The 24,484-nt window shown below is 55.9% G+C and overlaps 1 protein-coding gene across 2 annotated transcripts in view; it reads right to left on the reverse strand.

The window, feature by feature from the left end:
- Window positions 1-24,231, reverse strand: part of ARHGAP23 (Rho GTPase activating protein 23) — a 40,082-nt gene extending 15,851 nt beyond the window's left edge. Inside the window, exons 1-16 of one of the 2 annotated variants that reach the window (XM_087826154.1) lie at window positions 24,070-24,231; window positions 21,579-21,606; window positions 20,281-20,376; window positions 20,009-20,087; window positions 19,792-19,846; window positions 15,620-16,784; window positions 13,982-14,137; window positions 13,683-13,794; window positions 13,441-13,498; window positions 12,033-12,176; window positions 6,631-6,942; window positions 5,272-5,333; window positions 4,843-4,973; window positions 4,259-4,380; window positions 3,735-3,890; window positions 183-261 (exon numbers count right to left, since the gene is read on the reverse strand). In XM_087826154.1, the coding sequence (XP_087682280.1) occupies window positions 183-261; window positions 3,735-3,890; window positions 4,259-4,380; window positions 4,843-4,973; window positions 5,272-5,333; window positions 6,631-6,942; window positions 12,033-12,176; window positions 13,441-13,498; window positions 13,683-13,794; window positions 13,982-14,137; window positions 15,620-16,784; window positions 19,792-19,846; window positions 20,009-20,087; window positions 20,281-20,347 (2,698 nt within the window). In that variant the 5' untranslated portion in view covers window positions 20,348-20,376; window positions 21,579-21,606; window positions 24,070-24,231. Of the gene's footprint in view, window positions 1-182; window positions 262-3,734; window positions 3,891-4,258; window positions 4,381-4,842; window positions 4,974-5,271; window positions 5,334-6,630; window positions 6,943-12,032; window positions 12,177-13,440; window positions 13,499-13,682; window positions 13,795-13,981; window positions 14,138-15,619; window positions 16,785-19,791; window positions 19,847-20,008; window positions 20,088-20,280; window positions 20,436-21,578; window positions 21,607-24,069 lie in introns of both variants that reach the window. The other variant, XM_087826153.1, reaches the window with a different exon arrangement.
- Window positions 24,232-24,484: the final 253 nt, after the last annotated feature.

Genomic DNA, 24,484 nt, shown 5'->3' on the forward strand with positions numbered 1-24,484 from the left:
TTAGCATAACCTCAGTAGACAGGGACCTTTGCATTTACTTTATTTGTATCTGTGCTACCTAAGTTTTTTACAAGCACATATTTCTTTTATATTAAAACAAAAAAGCCCCAAAATAAAACCAACAAACCCAATTTAAAGAGTGGTCAGGGTGTCCTTCCTCCCCACTTCCAATCCCTACTCACCATCAGTGAAAAGAGGCTCAGGTAGCTTTCGAAAGAAGGACTTGAGCAGGCTGCTGATCACATTGAGGTCTTGCCAGCGCTGTAGAGGGGGCAAAGATGTCAGGCCACAGGTAGGCCCAGCCCAGGTGCCCAAACCACATGCCCCCAGGCCTGGGGCCAGCCAGGTCTAGCCTAAGCCCTCCGTGGGATCCACTTACACCAAGCTCTGCCCAGACCAGGGATCTCTGGGCTAAGAAGGCTCATCAGGGGCAGCAGAACAGAGTCCCCAGCTAGCCCTCTGACCACCTGGCTCTAGCCCCTCCCTGCTCCAGCCAGCCCAGTGAGCTCCAACATTTGCCCATACACAGAAAGACCAGGTGCCTTCTCTGGTACAGGCACTGTGAGGGACAGAAGTAAGTGAAACCCACCCCCATGCAAGCCTGCCCATTGGACCTCCATTGTGCCTACTTAGTGCCAACTCCTGCTTCCTGGTGCTCCCTATTTAGCAGAGTCATCCTTGGACACCTCTCTCTTTGTCCCTGACACAGTGCATGCTCATGCAGGTGCCTTCCTGTCTCAGGCCCTCTCTACTAGGACTCTCCTCTTCCAACTCTCCACATGACTGGCTCCTAACACTGTCTAAATATCACCTCTCCAGAGAGTCACGTCCTGACTGATACAGATAGAGTGGTCATCATCACCACTGCCCTGCCATCTGTATCACAGCCCTGATTTTGTTTCTTCCACAGCACTTACCACAATTTGTCATTATTGTATGCATTTGTTATCTTGCTCCTGCCAGTCTACCTGGAGGAACTGTAAGCTCCATGAGGGGCAGGGATCTTACTGTCCTATTCCTCACTGTGTTGCTATCACCCAGCAGCTCGGTTAGCCTGGCACTTAAAAGGTCTAAGTCAGTAGTTCTCAACCAGGGCCACTCTGCCCCCTGCCCCCAGGGACATTTGGCAATGTCTGGAACCACTGTTTTTCACACTGGGGGGTGCCACTGGCATCTAGTGGCTAGAGGCCAGAGATGTTGCTAAACCTCCTCCAATGCACAGGACAACCTCCTACAACAAAGAATTATGTTGTCCAAAGTGTCACGGTTAAGAAAACCCTGATCTAAATAAATGGTTGTTGAATAAAAGAATGAACAACCGGGTCACTGTCTGTTCTTTCCACCAGGGGGCATCATCACCCTGGACAAAGTTTAGGATAATAACCTTGATGGAACTGCTCAGAGAAACTCATGCCCAGAAAACAACATAGACACACAACAGAGATATACAACTGGCCAATATACACATTTAAAGACACAAAGTTCAACAATATACAAACTCATTACAATGGATCCACAGCTTAATGCCCGACCATCCCACAAATACTACTCTCCCCACAGCCTCAATAGGAGTTAGATTCACCCCACACACAAACTTAACTTCCAGCATCCCCACCACCCCACTGACAAGTGACACCACTGATATGTAAGGCAAAGCCACACACCCAATACACCTGCCACCCCCTGCCCCCCACTGCTAGGCTCTCTTCTCCCTGGCTAAGGCCTAGCTAATGTGCTTCAGTGCATGCTTACTCCTACCCAGACAGTACCTACCTACCCACCTCCCTCCACTACCTCCTGCCCTGATGTGTGGGCTCTTCTTTTTCCCCAGCTGCCAAACCCAAGGCCTTGCCCTGTATTTCTTGACCCTTCCGATGTGCAAGTCTCTATCTCATCCCCAGCCTCACCTGAGCTCCTCTCTCCATCTGCCCACTCAGAGCCCGGTCCTTGCACTCCTGACACCCACTCTCTCCCCATAGAGCAGCTTGCTCCATTTCTCACTTCCAAGTCCCCGTGTGACGCCATGCCCATTCATTAGCCCGCTCTTGGTCTAGCGTCTGGTTATGCCATCACCCCCATGTAGGTGACTCATCCTCACTCCAGATCCAGTGGGGCCACTACCTGCCACAGCCTCCCTCTCCTGTCCTATTTCCCAATTTCTGCCAGGATAGATACTATCAGTCCTAACTTTTGGCTTTTCTCGCCCCTCCTTCCTCCCTCTTATGCAACCAACTCTCAGAGCTGCTCCCAGCCATTCTCCTTACTCTCCAAGGCCCACTGAGTCCACTTCCAATGTACCAGTAATTTTCCTAGGTGCCCTGCTCTGGGCCTTCCTCATTCACATCCGTTAGGTACAAGCTAAAGCTCTACTCTTTCTCAAACCCAACTCTCATTATGGCCTCTCCAGCTGAAGACCCATCGAAGGCTTCCTATTGTCCATTGATCAAGGTCAAAGGCTTCAGCCATCAAAAGCCCTCTGTCCCCTGCCCTGGGTCTCACCCTCCCCACTGCCAAGCCCAGGAGGGGGTTATACATTTTCTGTCCTAACACTCAGACCCTTCTCTGGGATTTTAGAAAATGCCATCATGCCCTGCCTGGACTGCCTTCCTGTCCACCTGCCCCACCCCCCATCCTTCAAAGATTCAAACACTCAAGGCTACCATCTGCTCCAGCACTCAGCACCCTCCTTCCTCAACACGCAATCTGGTCCTTGATGAGAGATCAGCTTTTTCTCTTGCCCACGATTTTACACACACTTGTCTTGTCTCCTTCCCTTCCTGAGGGCAGGAAGACTGCCATGTATCGCATGAGGTTTCATGGTATGTGGCTCATGGGACTCCACTGCCCAGATTCATGGTTTCCCAAAAATCTCTTTCTCAGCAGAGTCCCTTTTGTTAAATAAAATCACACATAAAAACCCAATTGTACATGAAAACCCGTAGAGCAGGATCACTCTAGTTCAAGCAAGGATCGGGGGTCCTGACCCCACCCTGGCCTCCCACAGCCCCTCTAGGGAAACTGAAGATTCTGGAAAACAGTCTGAGAACCACTGGCCCTGCTGCAAACTCTTAAGTGTGTCTGTCAGATTCGTGAGCTGGTCTTGCCTCCTGTGATCAGCCTCTTCCCTTCCCATCTTGCAGCCCCCAAATTGCTGGCCACTCCAGAAAATGCCGTATACTTCCCTTCTTCTAAGCCAGGGGTCTGCAAACCACAGCCCATAGGCCAAATCCAGCCAGCACGGCCCTTAAGCTAAGGATGGGTTTTACACTTTTAAAGGATTGTAGGGGGATAAAGGAGGAAGAAGAGAAAGGTATGCAACGGAGACTGTATGGTAGCCAAAGCCTAAAATATTTACTACCTGGCCCTTTACTGAAAAGGTATGTTGACTGATGGCAAACCCTGAGAGTCCACGCCTTGGCCCAGGCCATTTCTTCTGCCTGCAATGCCCTTGCCTGGCTTTCTCTGGCCTGTAGCGAACTGCACTCATCCTTAAAGCCCAAAACCTCTTTCCAGCCAGCCTCTGTCTTAGGGCTTCCTAGGCCCTGACTGCATCTATTTGTTCATCTCCAGTTGGGGTGATGCCCATCCCCAGGACTGGACTGCAAGGGCAAGTCCTGTCTTGCCCATCTTGGTGCCCTGGCCCGGTGCTAGGCACATTGAAGGGTACAATAAACACAACAGACACCCCCCCCCACCTCGGCCCTCCTCCCACAGCTCCCCCTAGCCATGCCCACCTCATCTTGCAGGTTGATGTCACTGGGCCCACGGTTGAGCTGCTCCTGCAGGCTGGACACCACTGCATTGTTGCCCGGCACTCGGTAAATGCCCGTGGACTCCAGTCCTCGTGCCTCCACGATTCGACAGCATGCAGCCACGATCAGGGGGACATGCTAGGGACACAGGCCGGGCAGGGGTATTAGGGAGGGTGAGAGCAGCATTCTCCACCAGTGGACCAGAGAAGGTGGGGAGGCCAAGATGGGAGCAGTACAAGGGCCCACTGCTGCCAGGAACCCTTTAAGGGGACAAAAGGCTCTTACTGCCTCCTGTCTGGGGTCTAGAAATAACCCCTAAGCCTCGCCCTGGGCTGAGAAGGGGCATTTGCCAGGGGTGAGGGATTCTGGGTCTGCCTCAGCTCTGCTGCTCCCTCTTTGAGCTTCCCCAGCTGTGTCTGTAAGACAAGGTGGACCACTGGTTCCAAAGTCCCTTGCAGCTCTGTCTCCCCCTTCCCCTGCCTGCTCTGCAGTGTGGTGGGGCCTACCTGGTTCTCCGTGGCTGGCTGGCACTCTTCCAGCCGAACCCCAAAAGCCCTGGGGGTGGCCTTCTTATTCTTCTTGATGATGTTAATGCCCCAGGGGCTTTTGGAGGCAGCAACACTGTCATCTGGAGGGGGAGGCAGAGAGCACTAGGGTGAGCCGGGCCCAGGGAGGGGTAGCAGCCACACTCATCCACCACATTCACACGTGTTTGGACATGTGGGGACTCTGTCAGAAAAGCCACTGGGATGCTGTGTGCGAAGATGGAAAAGACTACTTCCTGAGAGGATGACCCTCCTGCCCGTGAAGGGAAGCAGCAGAGACTGAGTGACTATCCAGTAGAGGTGTCTCAGAGAGAAATCAGGGTCCAGGCCCTTCCAGCCCTGAGACTCTGAGAACCTGACCCTCACAGGTATACATACATGGGCAGACACACTGGGATAACCCTGGCACACACACCCAGATACACACACATACCCAGATACACACACACACACACACACACACACACACACACAGGCCCTCTCCTCCCTTGCAGATCCACCCTCCCACCCGAATGCATGTCACCCCCTTAGCAGCCACCTCCTACCCTTGCTCCCTGCAGGCTGGTCCTGAATCCTGAGGCCACGTGCTGCACTCTGTTTGAGGAACTCAGACTTGAGGCCCCCCAGGCCACGAGAGCCTTTTGGGGAGGAATCAGCTTTGGGCCCAGAGCTATGGCTGCATAGAAAGAGGGGGAGAGAAGGGGGTCTTCATCCGGGTGACCCAGCATGCCACCTGCCCTGGCCTCCCACCACTTTGGATCTCCCCTTTATCCCTGAGGCAAACCTTCCACACCCTTCTGGGGACTGGAGGCCTCAAGTTCCCTGCCACCCTCCCTGCCCCCAGCAGAGGATGACCCCAGGGCTACGCTCAGGCCTGGAGGTGAGCCAGGAAGATGGCCTCAGCCTGGAGTGCCCCCCCCACCCCCACCCCATAGACCCCATAGCCAGGACTACTCCATGACAGCCGAGCTCACCTCACTTTTCGGTAATCATTTAGCTTCTTGCTGATCAGAGCTTGGTTGGCACAGCCGGGGTCCTGGAGGAGGGGAAAGAGAGAGCAGATGTGGTCAGTGCCCGCAGCCAGCCCTTCTCAGGAGTCATCCTTGGCCCCTGCCTCAGCCTTGCCTCCCTTCTCCTCCATCTGCCAGCTGGAAGCCACAGACCCTGGAGCGAGAAAGACCAAGGCTGGGCTCCTGAGCACCCCCTCACCAGCCATGTGACCTTGGGTAATCCACTTAGCTTCTCTGAGCCTCAGTCTCCTCAGCAGTAACATGAGCAGAATAATATAACAACCTCAGGGTTTGGGTGCAGAATTACACACACAGTACTCATGACAGTCCTGCCAAGGCACAGGACAGGTGCTGCATGAGGGCAGCTATTGCGATAATGAAGGGGACTTGGGACCCCTGACGAAGCCCTGCTGGGGACAGCCCAGCCAGGCCTCCCAGAGCAGAGGCCCAGATCCCAGGTACTTTCCTCCTTGCGATGAGGAAAGACAATGTCCTGGGGAGGGCAGAGCCTGAGAGGATGTGTCCTCAATGAGAGGGTCTGTGGCCCAGAGGCTGTGCACTAACCCCCCTCTCCCCAAGGCCAGAGCAGGTGCTCCCTGGACCAGGCTCCAGGCCCACTGTCCTCTTGGCAGACCAGCTCCATGTGTAGGACCCCTCATAACTTTGTGAGGGCGTGTCTAGATACTTTTTTGCAGGCACGTGGCCGAGGAGGGATGAGTGGAGACGGAAACCGCAGCCCAGGCTCGGGTGTGCAGCTGCCCAGGAAGGGGCGCCATTTTTTAAATTCTCCAAAGTCCCTGCCAAAGCCTTGGCTCAATCCCTGCTGCCTGCTGCCAAAGGCCAAGCCTCTTGGCCTCCTCCCAAGGTCAATGTGTTCATGTCCCTGCCAGTCCTGTCAAAAGGGCCAGTCACAGTTCTGGCACAGGGGCACCTCATTCCATAATACATTTCATAGGAAACACATACCGCCCCCCCCCCGCCCCCCCCCCCCGAACCTGCAGCAAGGAGCTGAGGTTGGCCTGGAGCTGATCTCTCTGTGCCAGAGCCTGCAATCGTAACAGTAATTAATAACATTAATAATTACTATCATTCCTACAGTTACTGTCCCTGCCGGTCATGGCACACTAAAGATGTCAAGTGCTCTGTGAGCCACTGTGCATGTTCTCTTCACACCAAATCCTAGGTGGGTACAGTTGTTTGCCCATTTTATGGAAGAGGGAACTGAGGCTCAGAGTGATGAAGGGAGGTCCACGGCAGGTGAGAGGTGGCCCTGGGGCCTGCGCTGGCCTCTCTGGCCCGGTGGGGGCTGGGCCAGGCCCTCACCTCGCCCTCGGCCCTGCTGTTCTCTCGGATCGCTCTGATCCAGCCCAGCATGTCATCCCGGTCCTCAGCCTGAAAGAGATATTCACAGAAGTCAGCGGTGGTCAGCCGGAACACGTGCCTCCTCTTGGTCTCGCTGTAGGAGATGTCCACCAGGCAGGAGCCGATGCAGACGGGCGCCGCCTCGTCCTCACCTGCGACGGCCGCCGCCCCCGCCGCCGGCCCGGGCTCCCGCCGCTCCTTGCTCAGCAAGAGGGAGCGCGCCCGCAGCGCGGCATACACCCGCTTCCACTGGCGCAGGCCGCCGCCCGCTTTCTGCAGGGAGACACAAGGAGGGGGGAAGAGATGGGAGGAGGAGGGTGTGAGAGGACAGGCTGCCTTCCCGCCCCAGAGCCACCGGAGGTGGGGGTGGAGGGACCGGGCTAGAAGCTGTAGACAGTGGACACCCCACTGCCCGCCAGGAGCTCTCCTGCTTCACTCTGGTGGGAACCCGGGGCAGCCTCCAACTCTCTCAGCTCCTCACCAACCTGGACACCCCTACTCATCGTCTGTCTCCCCAGAGTCTGAAACCTTCTCTTTAAAGACTAGCATCCTTAAAGACGAGCATCAACACTCATCTGGAGTTGACAAAGCCCCAGAGAACCAGCCGGGCTCTGGGAGGGCAACTGGGCCCCACTCAGCAGGAGCCATCTTCCATAAAATCCTTATAAAGCCATTCCTAGTCCACATACGCTCCCCTTCACAGCAGAACTGGTCAAGAGTGTCAGCCACACTTGCTCTCCCCGCTTCTTTGCCTCTCACTCAAAACTCCACACAGGCCCTAGCTGGTTTGGCTCAGTGGTTAGAATGTCAGTGCTCAGACTGAAGGGTCCTGGGTTCAATTGCAACCAAAAGCATGGCTTGTGGGAGGCAACCAATTGATGTGTCTCTCTCATATTGGTGTCTCCCCCCACACTCTCTGAAAACTCGGGTGAGGATTTAAAACAGAATTAAAAAACAAAACCAAAACTCCACATGGCATCCCTTCCCAGGAAAGCCACTTACAAGGTCACCCAGGCCTGCAATGTAGCAGCTTCCTGGCCTTCTCTGCCCTTTCCTCAGCCTCTCTGAAGCATTTGGCCATGGCCTTTCCTCTTCAAACCATCCTTGGCACCTGGGATCCCACGGCCCCTGGTTTTCCTCCTAATTCCATTGGCTCCTTCTCACTCTCCTCCACTGGTCATCTCCTCTACATCAGTCTTTCTCAACAGGGGTGCATCACCCCCAGGAGACATTTGTCTGTGGACATTTTTGGTTGTCACACCTGAAGTGCTATGGTATCTAGTGGGTAGAGGCCAAGGATGCTGCTAAACAGCCCCCGATGCTCAGAATCATCTGGCCCCAAATGTCAACAGAACTGAGGCTAGGACCCTGCCTTAAAGGATGGGAGCTCCAGAAATCTGTCCTGGGCTCCCCTCTCCCTGAATGCTTCCCCATGATGTCATCCATCTGCCGCTGGTGATTCCCAGTGTGTCCCCAGCCCGTCCTGTACCTCCCACTCCTGTGCAGCATCTCCACCTGCATGCTCAGTATGGAGCATTGGATCTTCACCATCAAACCTGTTCTCCACCCTGCCACCCCCATCTTTTCTAGCTCAGCAAATCCACCCAGTTGCCCAGAAACCTGTAAGTTGCCCTTGACTCCTCCCTTTTCCTCACCTTTGACGGTCAACCCATCAGAAAATCACTTCTGCTTCCCAAATATCACCTGTTTCCATCATTCCTACCACCTTGTCCACGCCATCAACACCTCTTGCCTGGACAACTGCACAAACCTGCCCAGTCCCCACTACAAACCTGCCCAGTTGCCTCCTACAATCAATTCCCCTCCCAGCAGCTGCAGCCACGGTTTTAAAATGTAACCAAGATCATGTGTCTCCCCTGCTTAGCACCCTCTCATTGGCTCCCACTGCCTTGGGATCAAACCTAAGGACTTTGTGATCTGGGCCCTCCCTCTCCAGACCCTTCTCCTCTCCCTCCTTCCTCACTGTGTAAAGCCACAGGGTTTTCTTCAGTGAACAAGCCAAGCCCACCCTTTCTCAAGCCTCTGTTCTTGCTGTTCCTTCTGCCTGGAGCCCTCTCTCTCGCTTCACGGGGTGGCCTCCTTCTCACCCTTCAGGTCTGAGCTCAAATGTCACCACATCCCCTCCTCAGTGAGGCCTTCTCTGACCTTTTTTTTTTTTTACTATACCCCCTCTCCCGACTTAAAGGCCATTGCATAGCCTGTTTGTTCTCCCTGGGGGCTTACTGCACTCTCAGGTGATGCTGGTTGTGGACTTCTCCTGTATATGGTAAGATCCTGAGGCAGAAAGCTTGTCTGTCCTCTCAGTCCACATCCCACATCCTAGAGCCTCGATAGGTGCACAGGAAGTGCTCATCAATATTTACTGAAAAATGGGTGAATCATCCTCGGGGCACCCTGAGGGCAGGAGTTCCATCTCAGGCTGAGAGCTCCTGTCCTCTGGCTGGTGGACCTCCTATTACTCCACACTCAGCACAAGCCTCTGCCCTCAGAGCAAAGTGGGAGAACACAGTCACTGTCTGGCTCTGAGCCCTGTCTACCGCCACTCACCTGGGGGCCCAAGCAGGAGACAGCAGGGCCCTCCAGGAGAACTTTAAGGTCAAAGTGAGGTGGTAATAAGGTTGCCTCTTTGAGACTCACCCAGCTAGGTGACCTTGGACAAGTCAAGCCCTCTCCCCTGGCATCAGTGTTCCCTGTTGCTAAAACGAGAGGTGAACTAGCTGGTCTCCCAGGTCGCATCCAGCTCAAGTGTTGGGTCTGTGGCTGGATGAACGTGTCACACCCACTCCCTCTGCCTGATAGTCAGTGTCTCTGAAAGAGACTGGGAGATGGGGGTGCACTCCAGAGAGGCTGGACTTGTGGGAAAAGACAACATCTAGCTGGCAGTCAGGACCCTGAACAGACCAAGGGCCTGAAGCTGACTTGAGGACCCCTCTCCTAACTCCCAGGCCATGGCACCGAAAGGATGAGTGAAATCGGGTTCTGGTCAAGGTGGGAGTGGAAGCCCATCATCCAGAACCCATCAGTGAGCAGGAAGGGGCCAGTTCCTCTCCCTGCCCAGGAGACACTGTGGCTGGGCTCCCAGGAGCCACCTAGAGCTAGGGACAGACTACCTGAGAGGCAGGAGCAGCAGCTCTCAAAGGCCCTCCAAGGGGCTCAAATGTTGGGCTAGAATGGTTTGTCTACACCTGGCTCCCCTTCCTCAGCCACACAGCTGGCCCCTGCTACCCTTCCTGGTCTGCTGCCACCTTGCTGGCTCTCTTCTTTAGCCACCATCCCCCCCACTTCCTTTCAAGGTGCAGCATGTCTCTTGCCCTTTCCCCCTGTGCTCCTGCACCCTTGGCTGGGTGCCCATGCACACCCTGATGGACCAATGCCTCCCCAGGTGGGCCTCGATCCTGACTGCCACACCCTTGGAGCCTCTGTCCCCAGGACACCTCCACCCTTGGATTCTACAAGGCCTCAAAAGAACCTCTTGTCCTCTTTTCCCCAAACCTGCCTCTCCAGTGCCAGTGGCTAAGGGGAGGGTCCCACCACCCACAACCCACTACCCCACAACCCAAGCTGAGACCCCACAAACCAGCATTGACTCCTCTACCTCCCTCACCTCCCAGACATCAGCAAAAGCTCAGGCTTTTATTCCCCTTGACTCTCTCTAAATTGTCCCCTTTCTTCAGCCCCATGCCACCATCTTGGTCAGGGTCCCACCCTCGCTCACCTGGACAGAGCAGTGGCTTTGCCTCTTCCTGTCACAGAAGCAACACTTGCCTCCTAGGCTCACACATATCCCACCCTCCATTTAAATCCCTGCAAAGGCTTGCCCTGAGTGACAAGCCCCCTCCTCTCGTGCAGGCACCCAACTCCCGACCTTGGCTTCCACCTCTTACCCTGGCTCCCAGCCACCCAGAACCCCCTCCCCACCTTTCTCCAGATCATCCATGAGGGCATCTCTCCTGTCAGACCACTCTCTTCCCTCCTAGCTTGGTGGATTCTCACACATCCTTCATGTCTCACCCACTCCACCGAGGCTAGGGTAACCTACTGTACGCTATTGCCCTGGACGCCCCCATCACAACCGTCAAGCACTAGTAAGTGTTATACAACTTGAGCTATTTCTGCTCATCATGAACCCCAGCAGGAAAGGACTGGCCTGGCTCTCTGGCCATGAAATCCCAGAACCTCAACTGAGAATCAGGGCAGGCCACGCCCTTAGTCATCTACAGACTAGATGAGGGCACAGATGAGCTAGCCCTGCCAGGATGACACACCTGACTTCACCCTCAGTGCTTGAAGTAGAACAGTGTTGTCCCCCATCTTACAGATCAGAAAAGTGGGGCTCAGAAGTTAAGAGACCTCATGCCCAAAGTCTTATGCTTGATGAGTGGCTGGGCAGGAATTTCAAGTCTGTCTGACTTCAAAGCCTATCTTCTTTCCAGGTACAAGACCCCTAGAAGGCAGGGTGGAAAAGTCAAGTAATAGCAATAAGCAGAACAGCAGCTCCCCCATGCCAGGCACTGGGTACATCCATCTCATTTAATCCTCAGCAACAGGCATATGAGCTAGGGATTATTATTAGCTCCATTTACAGATGAGGAAATTGAGTCATAGGCAGGTGAGTCACCTAAGCTTCCCCAGCAATTCATGTTTCAGTCAAGAGACAAGCCCAGGTTATGATCACCACTCATTTTTGCCTGGGCTGCTCGGGGGACAGCAGTGGGGCTGCCTCTCCTCCCTCCACTCAGCTATGGTGCTGGCCTGCAACAGAGGTTTAATCTCCATGGACCAGGGGCCCCACCTTCTCCTCTTCCCCCACTCTCCACTCTAGGCCCCAGCCCCTTGATCTCTCACCTGGATCTCCGTGGCAGCTCTGAACTGATCTTCTTGCCTCTACTTTGGCTCTCTCTAATTCACTCCTCAGGAAGCCACATGAAAGAGGCCCCAGGGGCTGTCAGTTGCCCTTGATAAAGACTAAAACTTTTGCTGGCCTTGAAAATGTGGACCTCTTTCTTTGGGGGGCATAAGCCCCCCTAAGAGAATCACCCTGGCCTTGCACCCTCATTTTCCATGAGCTCTAGTGGCCATTTTTGGGGTGATCTGCCAAGGATCACTGTGGACTGGTTTTGTCAGAATTCCAAGCACAGCTTGATCAGATCCATCCCACAGACAAACCTCTTTTCATGAGTTCTTTAGATTCCCCAACAAGTTTTTTCCTAACATCTAACCTCTACCCCCCTGCTACAGCCTCAGTCGGTTCTCTGGCTCCAGAGGCTGTGGGGTGAGAAGCTGGAGAGTTCTGCTGGATTCAGGCTCCATCCACCTTCACCTCACTCCTCCAGCCATCTTACCTTCCCCTTGTTGGTGAGGACCTGCTTATAATACAACCAGCCTTCTCTCCTGATATCGCTGAAGGTCGTGTCTGAGAGGTCAGAGGTTGAGTGTCGCTTAGAAGGAGCATCAGCATCTTCGGAAGTGCCCCAGCTATCCAAGGACTGCAGCAAGAAAACAGAGGGCAACTTAAGGTGGCTCCCACAGTGCCAGCACCTCAGGAACCCCACGGAACCACTCACAGCAACAAGGGCCTGGCATATGCCTGTGCTATGCTCTGCTGTGCTGTGTGGCCTCATGGCCTTGCTTGCCTCTCTGAATCTCTAGGTTGAGGTCATGAGACACATGTGCTAGGGAAGCCAGAAAGGAGGAAAGGCTCTGAGCTGCAGACCACGTGCCTCACTATGCCAGAAAAGCCAATCTGAAGCCTCACGTAATTTTATAGACTTGAAGAAATTAAGGAAACGGGAAGTAATTGTGTCAACACAGAGTTAAATAAACAGAGGAAGTCGAAACATCAATAAAGACTGAGTTAGTGGAGCAGGTAGTCATGTCCACAAAGAGTTAAACAGAGGAAATGATAGTGTCAATAGGACTCCAGCCACAGAGATGACATGTCAAGGAAGAATTAAGCAGAGGAAGTTATAAGAATAAACCAGGTGACAATATCATCAAGGTGTTAAATGAACCAAAGATATCGAGAGTTTGAAATCAAGATGGCTCTTCCAGTCCATCCCTAATCAAGGAGATAAGGCCACTTCATAATCAACCATACGTTTTCCCAGGTCCTGAGGCTGGAAACTTTAGCTTCTCCATCATTCTCAACCTTGTGTCACCTCCTACTTTCTGGTGTCCCTGGCCCCTGAAGACACCACTCAAATACTCACCAAGTGCCTCCCCGGTATGGGCACTGTTGTAAGTACCCATAGAGATCAAGCAGAAAACCAACCAAATAAAATCCCTGCTCTCGTGGAGCTTATGTTCCAGCTGGGAGACAGGCAGGAAAGGAGACGGACATAATTACAGAACATGAAAAGTGCTAAGGAGAAAGACAAAGTGGCGAAGGGAGGCATAAAGTGTCAGGGGTGGAGGCTGAAATTTCATGGAAGGCCTAAAAAAACCTGAAGAAAGTAAAAAAGTGAGTTGTATGGCCGGTGTAGGGGGCTGTGGAAAGCACATTCCAGATGGGGGAACGACAAGCGCAAAGGCCTTGGCTGGGAGGGTGCACGGTGCCTTTAAGAAGTGATGGCAGAGCCCACAGAGGAGGGTGGGTCACATGGCTGACATGGGGGTGAGTGGGTGCAGGGAGAAAGGAGAGAGCAGGAACCGAAGGAGCCCATTTCCGATGTCAGAGGCCATAGGCCTGGCCCCTATGCCAGGCCCTGGCCAGCACTCCAGCACCCTCGCCTGCACGCACACGCCACTCACCCCGTCGGTAAAGAAGCTCCGAAGCATCCGCAAGCTGGGTACTCGGTTTGGCAGGCGCCTGGGGAGCAAGGGCCAAGATTGAGGGATGTGGGAAGCACAGCGAGGGCCTGAACCACAGCCCCCCCTCAAGCCCCAAGGCTCAGACGCCTTTCTCACTGCCCTGGTGTGTAGGAGACCCCGGGGCTGGAAGCCCTGTGACAGCCCTGTCCAGCTGGCTGTGACAGACCCACCCCTGTCCTCACCGAAGAACCTTGCCCTCGTCCCGGAAGGTGTTGAGCCCGTCATCGCAGGACTTGGAACGCTCCGTGGTGATGGCCAGCAGGTAGGAGGAGCGGCGGCCGGCCTTGATGCTGCCTGCAAAACCGCCCCCATTGGGCCACATGGTCAGTGGGGCTGCAGGTCGGGGGCTTCCTGTGTGGGCAGGGCCAGGAGGAGCTGGAGCCAGTCAGAAGAGGTCAGACACCAGGTAGCAGGCCCAGCAGAGACTGTGGGGACCAGGCAGCAAGGGGGAGGGTGGGGATGGGATGTGGGGAGCACTCACTGCAGTCCTTGGAGTAATGGCGGCCCAGGGCAAAGGTGAAGGTTGGGGAGGATGGGCTGGTGCCCAGGACAGGAGCCGAGTTCATGGCACTGGAGACTACAGCGGAGGCGGGGACGTGCTTGGCTTGTAGGTCAATGCTGGGGCTGGTGGGCTCATCTGCAAGAATGGAGGGAGTGGAGAATGGTGAAGGTGGCAGAAAGCTGAACCTGCCTGTCCCCCACCCCCAGCCTTGTCTCCGGGCCCAGACCACATCCCCAAGGCCCTTCAAGTCTCCAGGGCCCTGCTGACAACATGCCTAGGACCAAGGGTGTCCACCAACAACACTGTAGTCATGGAGGCTCAGTCCGCCTTCCCCGTCACACCAAGGGCACCCAGGCAAGGAGCTGAGCTGCCCTTCTTAGACCAGGCCCCTGAGGGCAGGGACTGTGTCTCCCCAACCAGACTGGGGGTTTCCTGAGGATAAAGAACATCTCCTGCATTAGTTGGGGGCTCCTTGAGGGCTGTATCCCTGTCAGACTAGGAGTACTTTGAAAATAAAGATTTACCTCCCCCTCAGACTGGGAGCTTACTAGGGCTTTGTCTGCCTACATAGACTGAAGACTGGCGGGGGGAGGGGGGGGCAAGCCTGGGTCTCCTCTCCTTCACTCCCACGGCTACACTACAGTGAACTCACCACCCTCAGCTCCATTTCTCGGCTCCTGGCTCCCAGTCCCAGGACTTTGCATCTGGTCTTTCTCTCAAGCCCCTAGACCCAGCCCAGCCCACCCTGCTCCCTCACAAGTGCCTCATATTCAGCAAGCCCTAAAGCTTTTCACCTCTCATTCCCAAATGGAGGTGAGGCACCACTCTTCAGGGAGGCAAGAAACCTGGGAATCACCCGGCCTCTCCACTCTCTTGCCTTTCCCTATCCAACAGCTGTTCTAGAGGCAACAAATTTTCTGCTCTCAGGATAAAGTCCAGACTCCCAGAGTCTGCCAAGGCACCTCTGGACCCATTCTGATGACCTGGAGGGACATCCTGCCTCTATCATTTCAAGGTCCTTGCATCTTCCAGTCTCTCTCCCTGAACATTCTTCCCCTAGCTAACTCCTTGTCCTTCTAAGCTTAGCCAAAATCTCCTTTCTTGAAGGTTCTCTCCTTGGCCACCATGCCCCAGTCTAGGCTACGTGGCCCTTCTCTGTCTCCTAGGGCTCCCTGTATTCCCATCACACACTCATCCCACTGGATTGCTCGTCTGATCATATATCCCCCCTGTTGGACCACACACTCCAGGAGAGCATGGGGCCTAGCACGGTACCTGACACAAATACTTGCTGGATAGATGGAAGGTTGGAGGATGGATGGAAAGAACAAAGAGTGAAAGAAACAAAGGAAGGATAGAAGGATGGAAGGTAGGGTAAAAGGAAAGACTGATGGAAGAATGGAAAGAAGGCAGAAAAAAATGAATGAACAAAGGAAGGAGAGAGGAAGGAAAAATGGATGGATGGATGGATGGATGGATGGATGGATGGATGGACAAAGAAACAGGTTGGTTCCATCAGCACCAAACTCAGAGTTTTGCCCCTGGTGATAGGTGGTGGAGTACAACAGGGCACAGACAACCAAGTCTCCCAAAACAGCCCCCTGCACCATCACTCACCAATGAAGGGGATGGAAGCCAGAGAGTCTTCTGCAGTGGCCAAAGGAGCCACCTTCCTGCCCAGGTGTTCCCCTCGCCCACTGGTCTCTGGCTCTGAGGACTCGTCACCAAACCCACGGTTCATCTGTCTTGCAGGGGGTAGCTGGGCCTTGCGGCCTGTTGGAGGCTTCTGCCTCAGGACCACCTCATCTCGACGATCCTCAGCAGGAGGCTCCAGGGTCCGAGTGCTGGGTTCTGGCCGGACAACCCTGGGTGGTTCAGAGGCCTCTGGTAGGAACGGTGCAGAGGACTGGGCCAAGCTGAACGTGGGCAGTCCTCCAAAGGGTGAGTCCCGGAAGGAGAGTGCATGCAGGAGGCCAGTCCGGCGCTGGAATGATGGGCTGTAGCTCCGGTACCCGATGTACCCCATGTCATCCAGGCCCTGCAGACCAGGCGGGGGTGGAGCCTGGGGTCCAGACAGGTCCCTGGGTGGGCAGGCTGGAGTGCGGGCAGATGGATTCTGCGAAGCCCAGCCACAGCGCTCAAAGCGAGGTGACACCAGTGCCCCTGGCCCTAGTGCTTCAGCTGAGTGAGTGGCCCGGCTCAGGTAGTCATCTGAGCGAGCTCGGTGCCAGCCCTCTTGGCCCAACTGGCTCAAGGCACCCTGGGAGGTGGAACAGGGCCACGGGTGGTGGGCAGTCATGTCCTCCAACCGGTCCTGGGAGGCACTGCGGGCCCGAGGGGGCATGGCATGGCACCGTCTCTCCCCTGCTCTGCGGGGTACCTGGTTCGACAGCCAGTGTGACAAAGCCTGCTGGCACTCCAGTCTGCTGGGGGGCACCCGGCTGCCGGGCTCTGGGAAGGCACGGGGTGTCCGGGGCTCTGAGGGAAGGTGGGGGAAGGCACCAGGGCTGGGGCGGGGCTGGCTCATCCCCAAAGAAGGGTTGTCCGAATGGATGCGGGCAGCAGATGGGACGCGGGTCCCCGGGTCACTCCAGGCAGCAGGACTCCGGGGGTCACTAGGCAGTGCTGAGATGGGCTCAGGCACCATAGTGGCCCAGGTGGAGACCCGGGCTGGCGGGGCATAGGTCTTTCGAGGGTAGCAGATGCGGGGTGGCTCTGGGATGCTCCGGGCCTCTCCAGAATATGGCTCGTTCCCCTTCAGGTAGGCATCCTGGGAGTAGGCCTGGCGGGGGACAGAGGCAGGTGAGCAGGCTGGACAGGTCCCACAGGGCAGGGCTACAGAAGCCTGGGAGCTCAGGATGGCAGAGAAGGGGGCTAAAAGGAGAGGACCAAGCAGGGGAAGTCCTGAGTGGGTGGAGGGAGAAGGGCATGCTCCAAAGACAGTGGAGTGAGGACAGAAATAAGAGGCCTTTGAGAGTCCCACTCACACACACACACACTCACACACACACTGGAGAAAGAGCTAGAATTTCTCTAAGACTTATGACAAGGACTGCCTTTAGCCACAAACATTCCAACATCTGTTTTCTGGGTCCTCCCCCCATGCTGGCCTCAGCTGCCTCCTGCTTCCTTATGTCCAACAGTGCCCATAGCCCCTCAGGCGGAGCTGGGAAGCCCCACCAGAGACCAGTCAAAGTGGCAAATGACAGAGAAGGAGCCGGTTAAGGGGTGTGTCTAAGGGGGGGGGGGGGCTGTTGGGGGAGGCAGCCAGAAAGCCCAGCTGTCCAACTGTCCCCTGGATGGGAGCTGGGAGCCTCGCTCCTGGGCCACTGGGGAGAGGAGAAACTAGCTCACCTCCTGCTCAGTCTGGGCCAGGGTGGGGGAGGGGCCAGACTGGCTGAGGGGCCTTGGGCCACCTTCTGCCACCAGAGGCCTGGAATTTGGCTCTGGGCGCTGAGGCTGACTCGGCAGTACTGAGGAGTGACAGGGCCAGTGCCCAGGCCGGCCAAAAAAGGAGGCAGCCCCCAGGGACAGCAGCCTTGTGGCCCTGCCCTGGCCTGGCCCTTGATGGGCTGCCTGGTGGCCCATCTCAGGGTGAGTATCAAATGGGTGCGAGGGTGAAAACAGACAGACAGACACACACACCACAGGAGACACAGGAAAATACACACCCAGAGACACACTCACACCTACATAGAGAAACACAATGAGACACACACGCGAATAACTCTACCTCCAGTCCCGGCACACACAACATGTGATGGGAACGCGCTAAACCACACCCCCGCACACTCAGCCCCCTCGGGCCAACGCGGCCGGCGGCGCACATACCTCTCCTTCCTGCCATCCCGCCGGCTCCCGCTCCGCGCGCGCCCCGCATCACGCCCGCGGCATCCCGCCGCCGCCGCCGCCCCCCGCTCGCCCCCTCGGGCCACCGCGCCAGCCCTGGCCCCTCGCCCCCACCGCCCTGGTCCGCCCTCCCTACGGCTGCCCTCGGCCCCCACCGGCTCTCCGGGCTGGCGCGAGGGGGAGGAGGAGGGGAAGATGGGTGTGGAGGGGCCTCGCAGCGTCGGTGGTGGCGTCAGCGGCTGCCTCGGCCCCATTGGCCTCCAGCCTTGGCTCCCAACCACAGGAATGCCTGGGCCCCACCCTCTGGCCGGCGGGGACGGGGCGGGCAGCGGAGGCCCCCAGATGCTGACATCTGGGGCTGCCCACTGGAGCCTGGGTAGCAGAGCTCCAGGTTGCTGCCCTCCTCATTTCTTGCCCCCTCCAGCTGAAAAAGGAATGGGAGGACACGCCCTAGGCCCTCCCTGTCACCCCCTCCAGGCCTGAGGGGGCACCGCAGGGCTCTGGGCCGTAGCTTGCCTAGCTTCAGCCTTGGGGGTGTATGAGCAGGGCCTTTGAGATTTGAGGGGACGTGTGCACCTCTCTGGGCCCCCATTCTTGTCTCCCCCTCGCCAGGAAGGGCAAGGGGACAATTGAGGTCAGGGGGTGGAGGTTCCCAGAGGGGAATGGTGCCAAGCATGGCACTATGATTACAGTGATTATGAGAACACATCCAGGGTAGAAGCCAGCACTGAGGGCCTCCTGGGCTTGGCACTCAGTCCTCCCCTGGGGGGCAGTGAACTTGGGGGCAAATAAGCTGACATCTGGCTGAGATCCATGAGACTAGGGAACTGGGCACTGGGCAGAGAGGACTGCCCTGGGCTCCGGGTCAAGGCTGGGAGGGGGCACAGAGAGAGACAGCATGTGCGTGTGCATGTGTATGTGGAGTGTGTGGGGCTAACAGGTACACATGTGAGTGCACAATATGCCACCTGTAGTGTCCATGGCATCTGCTGTGCCCAATGCCGAGCTCTGGGTGTGCAGAAGTACCTGCGGGGGGAGGGGAGCTTGGACTGGGCATCATGACGGTGTAAGGTTTGGTTACAGTGATACTGGTGAGCGCTGGCACCTGTGCTGTGCTGGGCTGGAGCGTGCTGCGATGTTTGTGGGCATGTGTTGTGACAACAGCGAGCGTTTGTGATGTCAGTGAGTGGTAAGAAGTTCAAGTGTGTGTGTTGTGATACACTGTATATGTGTTGTGTTGTGGGGAACAGAGATACTGAGAAGTATGCTGTGCTGTTGTGATGTCTGTGCTGTACTGTGATATTTGAGGGGGCCGTGTGGGAGTGGGTACCTGTGTGCAGCACTGAGAAGTTGTGTGTGTGGTGGCGTGTGCCTGCTGTGGTGTGCTGGGTGCATTGTGTGTGTGTTTCATGTACTGTGGTGTATGGCCTGCTAGATGAAGGGGTGCAGAGGGGTTGTGTTGTGTGGCTGTGTAGCTGGCATGTTCTGCTTGTATATTGAGTGGTGCGTGGTGTGTTGTGTGAATGAGAGCACACGATAGTGGGGTGGGGTGTGCTGTGTGTGTGGACACAGCTATAGGAAACACGCTCACTTGGGGCCAGGCAGGGAGAAGGTGTCTCACTGGAGAGGACAGAAACGTGCCAGTCTGGCAGGGCCCGCTGGGCCACTCTCCTTCCAGATACCCTGGCAGGAATCCTGTCTGCCTAGGCAGGCGCCTTCCCCTCCCCTAACGTAGAGCAGCCCTGAATGAAGCAACAACCAGCCCCAGCCCAGGGATGGGCCTGGCATCCCTGATTGGGCAATGCCAGGCTGGTGCTGCCTCCTCCACTCTCTTCTCTGCCCGCAGAGGGGAAGACACAGGAGGGAGGCCCAAGGAGAAAGGCTGGCCTGCCCCTCGAGCCCCAGGGGTTTTCCATGCCAGGCTGCAGAGCAGGACTCACCAGCTGGAGGATGTCTTCGTCCCTGGGCATGATGGAGAGCTCCAGAGCATCATCGCTGCAGAGACAGGGCAGGGGGTCAGGCCCAGCTGAAGCCACAGGGGCTGGGAGAACAGGGGTCCTGGTCGCCAGGGCACCCCCAGGGCCAAGGGGACGGGGTGTGCAGGGACTCGGTGAGTGGGCAGGAGAGATTATGGGAGAAGAGAGGCAGGGCGCTCACCTGTTCTGGATCAGAGCTATGACCTGGGAATAGGTCTTCCCAACGACACTCTCCCCGTTCACCTTCACCAGCCGGTCTCCTGGGGACAAAGGGCAGGACCACGGGTGAGCAGACCACGGTGTATCAGTGGCCTCACCTGAGTACTCAGTATGGACGACAATACTCAGAAGACTCCCTAATTAATACCTGGGTCCAAGAATCCCATCCTAAGCAGAAGGTAGGGAGAAGAGACCCAGAGGGGTGCAATGAGCCCCGTAACTGGGACAGCTCACCTGTGCGAAGCCCTGCCCTGTGGGCAGGGCCCTCATCCTTCACATTCTTGACGAAGATGGTATCCATGGGCTCCAGGCGGTGCCGGGGGGAGGGTCCTGGTGAGCATCAGCCAGGTTAGCTGGGGGAGGCTGCTGAAGGTCACACCCATGCATAGCTACACACACAGAGGACACACACTCAGAGAACAATCACACTCACACAGACACAGAGACCCGCACATGCACAAGGGCACGGATGCACAGGGGCAGACAGGAGGACACGCTCCTGGGAGAACAGAAACCTACACAGATGCAGAGCAGCTCCTTATGCCTCCTGCGTCCCAACACTGCGCTAGAAAGTGGACTAAAAAGGCCAGAGAGACACTGTTCCTCCCCTTCTTAGCTCACTGTCTAGTGGGACAGGCAGACAGACACACACACACACACACACACATCACAAGACAAAGGAAAGGGTACCATAAAAGAGGCTGTATCAAGCCCTGCAGACACACCAGCAGGGAGGGACACTCCCATACACAGAGAATGTCCACACTCACAGGCCAGGGGGAGCTGCAGAAAGGCCCTGAAGCTCACAGACTCCCAACACCCACACCTCCAACATCACATTATACCCCAGCAATACTCTTCTGCTAACTGTCTCCACCAGAGAATTGGGCCTGTTCTAGGTCACCTGGCTCCTTCCCATCACAGGCCTCTGTGATGATGACTCAGGAAGACAGTGTCCCCCTGGCTTCCCTGCAGAAAGCCCAGTGGCAGAGAAGGAAGGCTTCCTGTTCAAGGACTTCTGCCTTGAATACCCTGGGGAGCCGGGGTGCCAGTAGGAGATCCTTTGAAATGGCAAGGGTGACAGCCAGGGGGTGTAGGCTCATACTGGAAAAGATAAGATCTCAGGGTCCCCCTACTTATGCTCAACATATCCTCAAGGACAGCCCTTGATCAGCTGTACCTCACCAGCAGCCCCCAGGCCCTGCAGCCCCTGTGTGTGCCTCAGCTTAAGCTAGCAATAACTCCAGGGCAGGGGCCAGGTCTTAGAAATCCATCTGCTCCCAGAGTGCCACTTCTAGCGTGAAATGGAAAGACCCAGAGGGAGACAAATGTGAGAAAAGAAAGGGAGGCTAGAGAGAGAGAGCAGATGTCCAGTGGCCACACAGAGAAGGGCAAAGACAGGAACAGCCATCAAGGGTGAGAGGCACAGCAAAATCCAGGCTGACTTGGGGGAGAGGGAGGGAAAAAGAAGCTGGAGGATGAGTCCCGGCTCTGCCCCAGTCCCTGGGGCCCATCCCCTCAACACTCCTTACCTCCTCCTCGGCCTCCATTCTCTTCCTCCTGCGGGGGACAGAGAGATGGGTGTTGGCCCTTAGTCCAGCCCTCAACAGCACAGAGGGAGGCCCAGCTCCACCTGGGCGGGGCCTTTCAATCTCCCTCACCCAACGGCCTACTCTCTTATCTTCTTCAAGTAGCCCAGTGCCTGGAAGGGGTGGGAGGGGTGTCTATGGGGACATCAAGTCCCAGGCATGATTCCCCAATGACATGAGCTCTCTCTCATGCTGATCTCACCATGTCAACATCTCAGCCATCTGGAAGCTCCCAATCCAATGGGGGACCCATGACCCCTTCCCTTGGGGAGCTCAAACCAAACATACTAACAGAGAGAGAACCAGACAGACACAGATAAGCAGGCGTGACAAGTGCAAACAGTGGCTGTCAGGTCTTAGAGAATGGGAGGGCAAGGCCTGATTAGTGTTCCCCTGGGGGAGGGAATTTTAAGGCTCTGGGTGAGGGAAGGGGAGTGTGCAGGCCCTTGGTATCAGAAATAAGCAAGCAAATGTAAGACTGAATCAGCTGAGCTGAAGGAGAAAGTCAACACCAGCAAGCCACAGAAGTTGGACTAAAACATTCGAGTTTGAAATGAGAGAATGAGGGAGCCAGTGAAGGTTCATGAGTGGGAGAGAGCAGATGTAAAAATACCAGTTAGAGAAGAGGATTCTGGCATCTAGGTACAGGGCTAAGAAACTGAGTCAAGGGGACCCATTAGGGAGGCCTCTGGGAACAGCCTAGTGAGTGAGGGGGAAGGACACTGGATTTGGGGAGGAAACAGAAACTAGAGAAAGGAGAAGGTCAGAGAGACACAAAAGGCCAGGAGGAAGGGTATTTTAGAGCAGGATCTGACCTTCGGCGTCATCTTGTCTAACCCTCTCCACAGATTATCCATTTTACAGATGACTTATAGCAGAGCCAGGGCTGGAACCCAGGACTCTGGCACCCCAGCCAGGACAAGAAGAACTCCGGGCACTGTTGAGAGTCCCTCTGCCCTTGGCCCTCCCATGTGAGGTGTGTGCCCACTGATATGAGCTGACAGCACAGGAAGCAGGTGGTAGAGGCAGACAGATGCATTTAGATGGCTGAGCTCCCTGCAAGCCCCCAGTTCTGGGCAGGTTCTGGAAATGGAGCCAGTCCCTGGCCTACCCTACTCATGTGAACTAGGTCTCTCAAAGACAAGCCCACCACTCAGCCATCTAGATCACTAAGGCTGCTTTTGCCCTGGTGACCCCTCAGCAGGGACCTCTGAAAGAAGCTGGCAGGGGTCAGGAAGAAAGGGCATTCTGGAAAAGCAAGAAAGACAGAACTGAAGATTCCAAGGAACTAGGGGGCTGGTATCCGTGGGCATCAAGGGGTGGGACAGTGCCCCTCCCATATACCATCAGCCCTCATACACTCAGAAGCATAGCTGCAGCCAGTGAGAATAGTTGATGCAGCCCCCTGCCCCAGATTCAGACATGGCTAGGAGAGTTGTACAGCCATGTACACATGATGTGTATTTACAGGCACCAATATGCACATTTACATACACACACGTGTGTACATGACCAGCACGCTGTGCATGCACATGTGCCCACAAAGAGCCGTGCGAGCACACAAACACAGGCAGTGATATCCACTGTCTAGTTTCTCTGGCAAGTGAGATCAAGCTCCTGAAGGGAGAGTCCCCCAACAGCTGTGCAAACTGGTCCCAGCCCTGGGGGAAGGGGAGAAACGGGTTCGTTGACTCCAAAATAAATTTTCCTCCTCTGCTGCTGGGAGAGACTTGGGAAAGGGAGCCAGTCCCTCCTGGGGAGCCCTGGCTCTTGCCTAGGGCCCCTCATGCCTTCCTGTATGTCTGCTTCACTTTCAGGGACCACTCTTCCCAGCTGACACTGTAGGTTGGGCCAAGCAGCCTGGTTCCTGGACTCAAAAGAACTTGACATTTACATGAGGGCTGGAAGGGGCCTTAGGGGTCAAGTAGAGAAATGCCCTTGGGTTATAGCAAGAAAAGTGAAGCCCAGAGATCCACCATGAGTTAGGAGTTGTACCAGGGTGAGAACCCAGGTCTCCTTCATCCCAGCCAAGTGTTCCTTCCAGCACAAAGACCTGAAGCCGGCATGAGCCTGGGGTGCTCTGGGAGGGGTTCCAGAGGGATGTTAAGACAGACTCACGGAGAACTCAGGCTGAGAGGGAGTGACAAACCCAGCTCAGAAGTGGCCAGTGGACAAGGGGTCCTAGGACTGCATCTCTCCGAGCAGGCTGTCCACCTTCCAGAGACCAAGATCTGAAGTGTGAGCAAGCATCCTGGCTCCCCCATTTCTCAGTTCCCTGTCCTGAACCTGCCACCCCTCCCCTCTCTTGAGAAGATGAAAGTCACCTAGGCCACAGAAGAAAGACCACAGAGGGAAGGAACAGTGCAAAGCAATCTCCTCTCCCCCATCAAGGCCTCCTCAGGACGGGCCAGGGCAGTGGGCGAGCTGGGGGTACCTTCAGGCTGCTATGCACGGCAGACTCAGGTGGGTACACGATGAAGTGGCGCAGGGTGAAGCCAAAGCCATCCTGGAGACTTTTGTGCAGCAGCAGTGTCCGTGGCCCCTGCCAGGGGAGGAGTCGCCCAGGAGAGCACACATCTCTAGGGCCCAGTGGCAGCTGTGGGAGCACAGGAAGACGGGTGAGTGGCCTTGTGGCCCACAGTCCCAAGTCTGTACACTGCTTCCTGCAGCCCAGAGAACCTGATGGGGATTGGACGGGATCCATGGGGTTCCAGGCACCCTCCTCTGCCCCTGACCTCCTCTTCAACCTTTCCTTCCTCTCTCATCCTCATCAGCCCAACAGCTTTTTCCTTCTTTCTTTCCTCTCAGTCCCCTCATGACACCTTTGCCTCCAAGGAAATAACTCATTG

The sequence above is a fragment of the Miniopterus natalensis genome, chromosome 17 (assembly GCF_054644295.1).
Source record: "Miniopterus natalensis isolate mMinNat1 chromosome 17, mMinNat1.hap1, whole genome shotgun sequence".
In the NCBI taxonomy this organism is placed as follows: domain Eukaryota; kingdom Metazoa; phylum Chordata; class Mammalia; order Chiroptera; family Miniopteridae; genus Miniopterus; species Miniopterus natalensis.